A 12,399-nucleotide genomic window follows, 5' to 3' on the forward strand; every position below is an offset into this window, starting at 1 on the left:
CGTTAAGCAGTAACAATGCTTGTACGACTCATCAGGGCTGTAACGCGATGAAATAGGGCCAAAGGTCGCTAGGCCGGTGATACTTCCAACCCGGCCCCTGCTCGAGACCAGGTTACTGCTCGTCGGTAATTGGTGCTCCAAATATTGAGAGTACTGCAGTTAGGGCACGCTCTGTGTTTCAGAATCGGTGCTCCAGGCAATTATGGTGTGTATGGAGCCACAAATGAATAAAGCGAAGCCTCTGTTTAAGTGGTGCTTAAATATCTGGGTTGGACGATCCGTAGTGGTGGTTCAAGATGCTAGTGCTCGCACAAGTATGTGCGTTCAGAAATTGAAGCGAGTTGCTGGTGGCAAGGTCTGCGGGATGTGTAACTCCTCACAGCGGTTCCGGGTGCGGACCCGTCCAACCCAGATATTTAAGCACCACTTAAACAGAGGCTTCGCTTTATTCATTTGTGGCTCCATACACACCATAATTGCCTGGAGCACCGATTCTGCAGTACTCTCAATATTTGGAGCACCAATTACCGACGAGCAGTAACCTGGTCTCGAGCAGGGGCCGGGTTGGAAGTATCACCGGCCTAGCGACCTTTGGCCCTATTTCATCGCGTTACAGCCCTGATGAGTCGTACAAGCATTGTTACTGCTTAACGACGAAACACGTGTCGGCTGGCCATCCATACAATTAAAGAGGAACCGCACAACTTCGCTTCCCTCTTTTCTATTCTGAACTTGGACATTTGTACAATATTATGCCCATTGAGACATCTCTTTCTATACTGTTTATTGGTGTGCATTGGGTAATTGTGTTGTATTTGTCAAACGTGTGCCCTGCACACTCTTTAGAGGGGTTTAGGGCCTTTTTCCCCTCACCTTTTTGCACCCAGACCTAACCTTTCTTTACACTTACGTAAGTTGTGCGCCCAGTATTTCCCTGAACTTCTAAAAAACCCGTTCCCCACAGCTTCAATGATGTCTGGGGGGGTCCGCGGGCCGCCAGGGAAGGCTTGCCGGGCCGCCCCTGGCCCGCGGGCCGTACTACGAGTACCCCTGGTCTAGCTCGAACTGTCAAGCCAGGTCTTCCCTGGACCGGAAACCAGCATCCTAGGACCGGTTTCGGTGTTTCACCCCTCTTCAGCCAGGATAGCTTGAAACCAGTAGCTTGGAGAGCACCGGACCCACCGACACCGGTCCTAGGATGCTTGTTACCACTCCAGGGAGGACCTGGCCTGGCAGTACGGGCTGGACTATTCCCATTGGGCGTAGGATCAAGACTGATTTGCATATGGCTGGGTCCAAACTGGAATGGCACGGTGAGCAAAAAACGATGGATTTAGGCCCAGATCTCTGTACGGGGGTGAATGTATGACCATTGTTCTGCATTCTGTCCATCAATTGTTCTTTTTGCCCTTATTAAATGGCGACTTTCTGCGCCTCTGGTCTGGTCGCCCCCCTGCTCCTCTCCGCGCCTGCCACTGCAGCCCTGCTTACCTGCTGAGAGTTCTTCGCCGACGCCGCCAGCAGCGCCCCAGCCGCCGCTGGGCCGCCCGCTCTGCCGGTCCCGTTCCCGTGCCTCCTGCCTGCGGCCCCGCCCCCCCGCCACACAATTGGTTAACCCCTTCCCGCCTCCCAGCGGACCCGCCCTCACTGCTCCCCTCTTAAGGGGACCTCGCCTGCCTCTAGGGAGCGACCACTGCGCCTCTGGTCTGGTCGCCCCCCTGCTCCTCTCCGCGCCTGCCACTGCAGCCCTGCTTACCTGCTGAGATTTCTTCGCCGACGCCGCCAGCAGCGCCCCAGCCGCCGCTGGGCCTCCCGCTCTACCGGTCCCGTTCCCTCGCCTCCTGCCTGCGGCCCCGCCCCCCCGCCACACGATTGGTTAACCCCTTCCCGCCTCCCAGCGGACCCGCCCTCACTGCTCCCCTCTTATGACGCCCCCTCAGCGACCGCGCAGCGGACGCGCGCAGCGGGAGCACCGATTGAGCGCCGAAGGTGCGCCAAAGGTAAGCCCGTCTGCGCCCGTCCGCGCCTGGACCGCGCCCAGTGCCAGGACCCCTGGCCCCCGCAGACCCCAGCCCACCCGCCAGACATACGACGCCGCCACCCTCAACGCACTCAACGCCGGCCGAACCCCTGGATGCTACCCCGAGACGCACCCACGGACCCTTCATCTGCCAGGCCTGCAAGTTCTCCTGCACCCGGACCTGCACTGCACCAGCACCCACCAAGCCGAACTCCAGCAGCAGCCACCTGAAGTGCATCCTGCTCAACACCCGCTCCGTCCACAGACACGCCGTCGAGCTCTGGAACCTGCTCGACACCACAGCCCCAGACGTCGCCTTCCTCACGGAAACCTGGATGAACGCCTCCTCAGCACCCGACATCGCCATCGCCATCCCGGACGGCTACAAGATCATCCGGAGAGACCGCGTCAACCAGACAGGAGGAGGCATCGCCATCATTCACAGGACCACCATCCGCATCACGACCAACACCGACGACACCATCGCACCCGCCGAACACCTGCACTTCCAGGTCCACGTCAACCCCAAGACCACCCTCAGAGGCACCCTCATCTACAGACCCCCGGGACCACGCACACAATTCAGCGAGGACATCGCCGACTTCATCAGCCCGCTCGCCCTCCCCTCAGCCGACTACATCCTCCTCGGGGACCTCAACTTCCACCTGGAGAACAACGACGACCGCAACACCACCACCGTGCTGGAAAACCTCGCAAACCTGGGACTCAAGCAACTGGTGACCACCCCCACCCACCTCGCCGGACACACACTCAACGCCGTCTTCTCATCAAGCAAAGACATCGCCTTCAGCCACGCCACAGGACTCCACTGGACGGACCACAGCTGCGTCCACTTCACCTTCAGAAGAACGACGACCCACCACCACCAGCAACAGGTTGCCCGAAGAAGCTGGAACAAGATCACAGCCGACCAGCTCGCCGCCTCCCTGAGGCAGCACCCTCCCGCCAGCTCAGCGAACCCCAGCCAGGCCGCCGACAACCTCACGAAGTGGATCAGCAACTGCGCGGACGAACTCGCCCCTCTGAGGACCCCGCCCAGCAGACCCGGCAGCAAGAAAGCCCCATGGTTCACCGACGAACTCAAGAGCTCCAAGAAGAACTGCCGAGCCCTCGAGAAAGTCTGGAGAAGGGAACCAACACCGGACAACATGACCACCCTCAAGCTCGCCACCCGGAAGCACCACCAACTGATCCGCGCCACCAAGAAAACTGCATTCAAGGACAGACTGGACAACAACGCACACAACTGCAAGGAACTCTTCAACATCGTGAAAGAGCTCTCCAACCCCAACGCAGGAAACAACGACATCACCCCATCGCAAGACCTCTGCAACTCCCTCGCCTCCTACTTCCACAACAAGATCGCGGACATACACAACAGCTTCAGCAGTCAACCATCGCACACAACGACCGCAGCAACGCCACCCACCACCACCCTCCGCGCCTGGACTCCGATCAGCACCGATGACACCGTCCGCATGATGAACTCCATCCACTCCGGATCACCGACCGACCCCTGCCCTCACCACGTCTTCAACAAGGCCGACACTGTCATCGCACCCCACCTGCGGGACATCATAAACACCTCCTTCGACACCGCCACCTTCCCGGAGAGCTGGAAGCACGCCGAACTCAGCGCTCTACTAAAGAAACCAACAGCGGACCCCACCGAACTCAAGAACTACCGCCCCATCTCGCTCCTCCCGTTTCCAGCCAAAGTCATCGAGAAGACCGTCAACAAACAGCTGGCCGCCTTCCTCGAGACGAATGGATCCCTCGACCCGTCACAATCTGGCTTCCGAGCCAACCACAGCACCGAGACCGCCCTCATCGCTGCCACCGATGACATCCGAGCCCTGATGGACAACGGAGAAACAGCGGCCCTCATCCTCCTAGACCTCTCCGCCGCATTCGACACTGTCTGACACCGCACCCTAGTGCAACGCCTCAGCAACGTCGGAATTCAAGAGAAGGCACTGGAATGGATCGTCTCCTTCCTCGACGGAAGAACACAGAGAGTCCGTCTACCACCGTACAAGTCAGAGGCCACCGAAGTCATCTGCGGCGTCCCTCAAGGATCCTCGCTGAGCCCCACCCTCTTCAACGTCTACATGAGCCCCCTCGCACCCATCGCACGCCAACACAACCTGAACATCATCTCCTACGCCGATGACACCCAGCTGATCCTCTCACTGACCAACGACCCCGCCGCTTCCAGAGCCAACCTTCACGAAGGGATGAAAGCCGTAGCCGAATGGATGACGACCAGCCGCTTGAAACTCAACTCAGACAAGACGGAAGTCCTCATCCTGGGCTCCTCGCCCTCCGCCTGGGACGACTCCTGGTGGCCCCCCGCCCTGGGCTCCGCACCCACACCGACAGACCACGCACGCAACCTGGGCTTCATCCTGGACTCCTCCCTCTCCATGACCAGACAAGTCAACGCCGTCTCCTCGTCATGCTTCAACATCCTGCGCATGCTACGAAAGATCTTCCGGTGGATCCCCACCGAGACCAGGAAGACGGTCACCCAGGCCCTCGTCACCAGCCGACTGGACTACGGCAACGCCCTCTACGCCGGAACCACCGCCAAGCTCCAGAAGAGACTCCAGCGGATCCAGAACGCCTCAGCCAGACTCATCCTCGACATCCCCCGACGCAGCCACATCTCCGGACATCTGAGAGACCTGCACTGGCTCCCCGTCAACAAGAGAATCACCTTCCGTCTCCTCACCCACGCACACAAAGCCCTACACGACCAAGGCCCGAGCTACCTCAACAACCGCATCAACTTCTACGCTCCCAAACGCCACCTCCGATCAGCCAGTCACGCCCTCGCCGCCGTCCCCCGCATCCGAAGATCGACAACAGGAGGAAGGTCCTTCTCCCACCTGGCCGCCAAGACCTGGAACTCCCTCCGACCGACCTGCGGCTGACCCAAGACCACCTTTCCTTCAGGAAGAAGCTCAAGACCTGGCTTTTCGAGCAGTAGCAGCACCCCCCCCCAAGCGCATTGAGACCCTCCGGGTAAGTAGTGCGCTATATAAATGTCCATGATTGATTGATTTATACTTATGTTTATCCTACCAGGAGCACTTCGGTCGCACTGTGTTTTGATTGGATAGCATGTATGCTTCTATTGCTGTAGGCAGACCTTTTTTGCAGGGCACATATATTCTCTATCTCTAACTGTACCCTCTGCAAGCTTTTCATCTATTTCCACCCCTCTTTTTATTTTTTTTGTAAAAATGTTCCATAAGCCCGCTTACACCAAACAACCACCCTCACATCGGAGTGTCACCCTCCAGGCGGCCATCTTAAAATGTTTTTTAACCATTTTAAAATGGCTACTCATGGACGTGAGATAGGCAACTATGAATGTATTTTGTTGAAATATAACTAAAAGCTTTCCAAGATGGCGACCGCGGACTCACACATCCATAGCAACTACCTCAAACAAGTTTCCCAGACAAGGCCTACTAATATTGCCACGGATTGTTTTTACTTTAATAACCGGCTTGCCCAGAGAGGAGTGGGTATGAAATGGTTAAGCAATCAAGACACATATTCTGTAATAATTTCTCACTCAACTTTGTCATGACTCATGATTGTACACTGGTGTAACAATCCCTTCATGCTCTTTTGGTATTGTGTCTGATCGAACCTTAGTTTTCAAGCATTATAATTTTACGGGATTGATTTCCTTTTCATCTAAGAGGAAGAGGAAGCCTGCGGCGTACAGTATCTGAAAGTTTCCACCAGCCTGCAAACAAAAGGTCAGAGCACAAGCAGTGACATTTCAGTCAGACTGCAGTAATGTATCCGCAGGTTTATTGAGAAGCTCAAAATTGAAGCTTTCAAGAAAAAAATGAACTTTAAAACAGCAGAAATGTAAAACAAAATCCCATCAAGATGTCTCGTTCTATAAGTCTTATTTACTCATCACTGAAGGAAACACCATCTGTGCCCCAGGCCCCAGTCCGTCCTAAAACCCACTGCCGGTATAGAGGGCTGCTTTGAACTAAGAATGTACGCCAACGGCATTGCTTGGTATTAATTAATTAATTAATTGTGGGTTTCTAAAGCGCTAGAATCGACTCCCGAAGGAGTATCTCTGCGCTGTAGACCGCTGGGGAACCTGTCCTGGCTTTCCCTGTGAGATGGTCCCTACTGGGTATCTCCAAGGTGAAACCAGGCATCCCCGGCGTATGTGGGGGGCCGTTGTGGAGATGAGGCAAGCTAATGCCCAGAGTTGCCGAGTGTGATCCCTGTTTAGAGTAGGCACCGAGGCGAGAATTATCGAGTCCGCTGACCCTGGTCCACGACCCTGCCGCGTCAGGGATAGAACCCTGGTCCCGGGCCGTCCTCTGCTTCCGGGTCTGCTGCCTCTAACCAGTGAGCCACACCACTCCAATGACTGTGACTGACTGTGACTGTGACTGTTGACTTACTGAACACAGTGTATTCGATTAATGTTTATTAAGAGGAACAAACCAAGATTGTGTGCAAAGGGCATTTATAATCTAAAACAGTGTCATTAAGGAGACATTTCCAGAGAGAAGAAAGTACCTGTTACGCCGAATGTGGTGTAACATCTGCATAGTGCTTTACATCACCATGGGCTCTGAGGAGCACTCTCACGTCTCTGGTCTTTCTCACCGCTTTACTGTCCAGAGGGCACATAGGGCGTTCGCATCCCTGCCACCCCTGGGGGCACCCCCACAAACCATCATTGCAAAATGTACCTACCTGTCCTGTGTCCTCCTCCTTCCGTTGGGATTCATGTTGTGTCTGGTGTGTCTTCAAAAGATGGCCCACCCAGAACCAGGCATTATGACTGCATCATGTTAGTGATGTCAGTAGTGCACGCCTGCCTTTCAAGGAGCTTTTTCTTTTGCATTGGTTAATTATTACAGTTGGAGGCGGGCTGATAGGTGAGCTACGATCAAGGCAGGCTGGGTCCTGGAAAGTTTCGATCTCAGCAATAAACTTAATGCGACATCGTCGAAGTAATTAAAAAGTGCGTAGATGCTTTCTTTTAACAACTCGTACGCACTAAAATGAAAACCCAGCAGAAGCAGGCCATAAATTATTCCTTTTGACTTGTCGTTTGCACTGTATACTGACGCTCTTGGCCTGGGCCGGGGGTGCCCAAAAACACATTATTTGCGAACAATCTAATGGAGCCAGTGCCACTGGGACCGCAGGTCCCAGGAAAGAGAGTAGTAGATAGTACTCCAACAAATCGCTATTAAGTAGTCTGGAATAGATTTACTATTGTGTATCCCGTTCACCAATTTCTTTGCAGCAAATAAATGTATAAGTTAACTGTCAACTCTGCTTTTTCAAGATCAGCACCTCATGACTCCACAGCACCTTTCCTCTGCCACACCCGACCTCCCAATTTATGGGTTCCCAAAATAAATTGCCAGTGTCAGTGCTTTTACGCATATGTAAACTGGCACATTTTTCTTTATTCAGAATCTGCAAATGAAAAAGGGCAGGTTACAGCACTTGTCCGCAGCTGCAGTACAAATTTTAGGCAGAACCCAGTGACACAAGTATGGACAGAAGTTCCTGCAGGTTATCTATGTTTGTGTTTCTAGCGCAAATTGGTCCACTGTAGGACCCCTGGATCTAGCATCTCCATTCTTGTAGTAACCTTAGATGTAAATACCGAAGTTGAATGATATCAAACAAGCCTTGTGCGTGAACACTCACAGATATTTCAAATTTGCGCATTCATCTCAAAGGCCCGGATTGTGCCACGTTTCATGTGAAAGTTTCCATCTGCACTGCTTCCCCGCCAACACAAGGCAACATGAAATGAATACTACACCTTTTTACAAAAACAAGGGGTAGTTTCATATTGAAAAATTTTTCTTTTGAGCTTAAAACTAATTTAAACAGCAGAATGTAAACAATGCATGCTATTTTACTTGTGTTTTGGCCCAATAAAAGAATACCACTATCACTCTCGCACGCACATTTTTTGCACGCATTTTTTGCCCCTTTCACGCAATTCACACTAGCGCACCCACAGCTATCTTCTAGCTGCCTGGCCACTTCATCGTTCGGCAAAGGAATGAATTAGAGCTGCTTTGTTTGAAGTAATTTGTAGCTGCTTAACTTGGGAATCTCTCAGGAGGCTGAAAGAGAGAGGGTTGGTTTGCTGTTGCTTTGAACATTCATCACCACTTTTTCTCACAGTTTACCTGATTTGAAGCTTGGGATGGTTAGAGGACACTGGAATGTTTTGTTTATACCCATATGGAGTAATGCTAAACAAAACCGGACATTGTGTGGCAATGAACAACTTAGAGGACCTTATTAAGCAGGAAATGAAATATGAGCAGCAATTGCAAATAGAGCTCAACTGCAACTTTTGTCTATGAAGTATTGGTGCAGCTCACCTAAAAACCATAGATTGCATAAATATTATATATAATATCACAAAGAATCACGTCTTGTTCTCTGGGGTGGGGCCAAGGCTGTTGGTGTATTTACGGAGCAGGGGTTGCAAGACATTACGTTATGATCTGATATTGAGACTGTGAGCCTGGGTTCCTGCAAGTGCATTGCAATGGTTGATGCTTCTTTTTTGGAGGGTCCGGACCGGTTGCAGCACAGGAGACGGGTTGGGCAGTCAGGTGTGAGTATGGGACATTCCAGCATAATCATCATCAGAGAAGAGCAGCAGGGCTTTAAAATCAGAGTTTACCTGAGTCTGCTCGCTGCCAGCACTGGCCTCCAGACAGTAGCTCTGTCTTCGCATGGCTCTCTACCCACTGCCAGGCACCTGCAGGGGTTCTGTAAGTCAGATCCTGACAGCATGTGTATAGAGGAGCTAATGGGCCCTTGATAGTCTTCCTGTGGGCAAGAGATGTGGAGGTGAGATGTCATGGGTGTGTGGTGCTCAATCTTCCACCTCTCTGTGTGTATTTGTGGTGTTTTCAGATTTACACCCATGTGGGTGACAGGCACCTCCTCAGGAACTTGCAGTGTCACAGCTTGGCCCATCTGTGCTTCGATGACACACAGCTAGTGACTGACCCTCAGCCACAGGTGCACAGTACAGGGTACAGACTGCCCTGTTGTGCATCCTTATAGCCATGCACATGGTTCATTTCCTACTCTTTCAACCTGGAGATTTTGGTTCTAACCCTTGTTATGGCATGTTCAGCAATACTAGTTCTGGATGTGGGTGGGTGGAGCCAATAGAGGAAGTGGGGGGAGCCAGTGGAGTTAGTGGATAGAGCCAGGATGTGTGGGTGTGGCCTCCTTAAACAGTTTGAGCACCTGCACTTAATATTTTACAAATTAAGCACTGCTATCGGGCACTCCATTTTTGCCCTCACCTTAGGATGAGGTGGCCAAAGCTGCATCTCTACTCAAAGGAGTACATAGTGGGAGTCAGCAATGTGGAGAACTTGATGCAGACACAGCAAGGTGTACTGGTAGAAGCTGTTGAGTTTGAAGAGACGGGGCAAGATAGACAATTACAAGATAATACTGCGAGGTGTACCGAAGCCTGTTCCACCTACCTGAAGAGCTGTGTCATGAGATTACTAGGGCCTTCCATAAGAAGGCAGTTTCTGATTTTCTAAGCTGTTAGCCTTGCTATTGCTTTAAAGAAAGACCTTACAAAGGGAGAGCAGGAGTTGCCAACTGTGTGGTATAATACTGAACACCCAAGTCCCACTGAGCAGGTGAGAGGTGAGTCTGAGGATACACTGGGAGGCAAAAGAAGAGTTTGGGCAATAATAAGCCCTTCCTAATTAGAGTTTGCAACAATGCCCTCTGAAACTGGTTCAATTCAAAAACATAAGGCCAAAGGTAGAATTTGTATTGCATTAGAGGCAAATACATTTGTATTTCCATCTAGCAGATTCGCCAAGCCTGTACTTTACCATAATATTACCTCCTGTACTGGAAGGCATTTTTCCGGTGTGCCATTTTTCATTAAGGAAGAATGATTCTTCACTCAGAAGAAAAAATAAAGTTGGTTAAAAAAACACAATCAATAAAATTCCTCCAAGATGCTTCAGTGAAGTGATGTTACAGTTAAAATACAAAAAATAAATTCCAGATAAAATGATGGCGAGCAACACAACCCTATATTTCCTGATGAACCATTTATTGTCACAAATGACATCACAAAGCACATCAGTTTTGTCATCACATGGAACTACATATGCCAGTGACATCACTGAAGGTGCTCAATGTCTGTTCAATCCAGAATCCACTAGATCCAAACTGTGGCTGCACCCAGAAGCCCCTCAGAGCAGACACCAACCCCACAAAGCCACAGAGTTGAGGGTGATCTTTTGCTAAGGTCAGAGCTCGCCTAAGTGATGATGGGGGATTTATACACACAAAAGGAGGGGTGTAAAAAAAAATAGTAAGACGAATATGTGCCTTGCACTACAGAGTAACTGATGACTAGAATGACACAAAAGGACACATTTTACACGTCACACACCGTTAAGAACAAAAGTAACATATTCAATGAAGCAGTGGCATGAAAAAGGCCCTTTGCAGACCATATTTGTCAAATACCTGGCAATATCCTACTCTCTGATTATGGTGTCCATACGCCACCAACACGTTGTACAAAGGCTGCTGTAAACATGGCTCTGCGCTTTTTCGAAAGCGTACGTTATCAGGAAAGGTTCTGTTCATATCTGAAATGAATAAATTGATAAACTCAGTGATCAAAGGCGGTTTTCAACGTACGTTATATTAAGTTTGAGCGCTTTGTTTCTAACCTATGACGTTTAGATTGCTCATAGAAGCCTCCAGCGTCATTTCACTGCTCAGCATGAAACTTCTGAACTGATGTTAATCAATCAATCAATTATTATTTATTCGGCCATACAGCCATAAAAATGCATACAAATATCACAGTATACAGAAGACATACAAGCAATAAAATGCAGTGAGATTAAATAAGTCATAGAATACAATTCCTTCAAATACATCTAGAGACAGGAGATCAGAGACTAAGATACAATATTTGCAAAAAAATAAACAGATGCAGGCAAGGGTCCAGAGCTAGGATTAGGAAGGTGTTAGCAAGCACAAGCCCTTCAACAAGGCATTTTTTGTGCCTAAACCTCCACATAAACATCAAGAATCGTGAAACAGCAAATACAATAAACTGTCTTGGATCACTTCTTAAACTACTAAACAAAGCTCTAAGTTCCCTGAGGCATACAGAAATGATCCACTTCCTTCTATAACCATTATAGGTTGGAGAGAAGAATACAACATGTTCAGCTGTTTCCTCTGCTTGACAGCAAATGGGACAGGACCCATCTAACTCACTGGAATCATGCTTCCACTTTGCTGTCACAGAGCGGAGTGGCAAAGTCATCATGCGAAATATTAATATAGTGTGTGTAGCAAATGGGGGCCCAATCTCACCCAAGAAGGCTTCCAGAAAGGAGGGTGTTAGTGTGTCTGACTTTCAGGGTTAAGCGTCAGGCCATCAATGTAAAGCCAGCCAGTAGGCTCCCTTTAGCATCGCTTTCGATACCTCGATGGCTTCTGCAGGGGTAGACCAAAGACTCTCACACCCAATCAGATGTCGTCGTAGCCCAATAGATCAAAGCCAGGAGATCTTATGAGCCCCAGGCTGCCCCAAAACATCCTCAAGGGCCCTTTGATGCTAAGCCTCCACCAGTATAAGAGTGGTTGAGACCCACTAGGTGAACAACAGATCTAAGTCTGTAGTCCAGCAGTAAAGGTAGAAGCGGGATACTGACAGGGAGGCTATTAAGGTGGCGCATAAAACTGTTTTCAACAATCTCCAGGGATCTGGCATTATTGCCCTAGAGTTCCCCATCGTATAAGGCCACCCCAGGGCATGGCAAGTATATATTTCAAAAGCAGGTGATATTGGGAGAAATTAAGCTCAACGTTGAGCCCTCACAATGCCCCTGGAATATTGTTCTAATTCGAGCCTGCACTTCTGAACATAGGGGGACAAATTAAAGTGCTCTGTGAGCGTGACCCAAAGGTAATCAAACACCTGAACTCTCTCCAGCAATACGCCAATAAGAGTCATATTAGGAAGGGTTGTTGGACATGTACTGGATACCATGTATTTGGTTTTGCCAAGGTTGATCTCCAGGCCCCACTGTTTGCAAAAAAATAAAACCGATCCAGAAGCTTCTGGATCCCAATTGGAGATTTTGTCATGAAGGTGTCACTTGCAAACAGAAGAGCCAGGACCTTCTCACCAGCTAGTCTTGTGGCATCATTCTCACATTTCTCTAGTTGTGACACCAGGTCATTAGTATAAAGAAGAAAATGTGTTTGTGCCAACATGCACACTTGCCTTACGCCCCATTTAA

General features: G+C 50.2%; 1 protein-coding gene across 1 annotated transcript in view; it reads right to left on the reverse strand.

Moving 5' to 3' along the window:
- The window catches only part of GRTP1 (growth hormone regulated TBC protein 1), a 492,188-nt gene that overhangs the window by 253,684 nt on the left and 226,105 nt on the right, over positions 1-12,399 (reverse strand). Inside the window, exon 4 of the mRNA XM_078658051.1 lies at positions 10,601-10,725. Coding sequence (XP_078514177.1) covers positions 10,601-10,725 — 125 coding nt within the window. The remainder of the gene's footprint in view (positions 1-10,600; positions 10,726-12,399) is intronic.

The sequence above is a fragment of the Lissotriton helveticus genome, chromosome 8 (assembly GCF_964261635.1).
Source record: "Lissotriton helveticus chromosome 8, aLisHel1.1, whole genome shotgun sequence".
Lineage (NCBI taxonomy): Eukaryota > Metazoa > Chordata > Amphibia > Caudata > Salamandridae > Lissotriton > Lissotriton helveticus.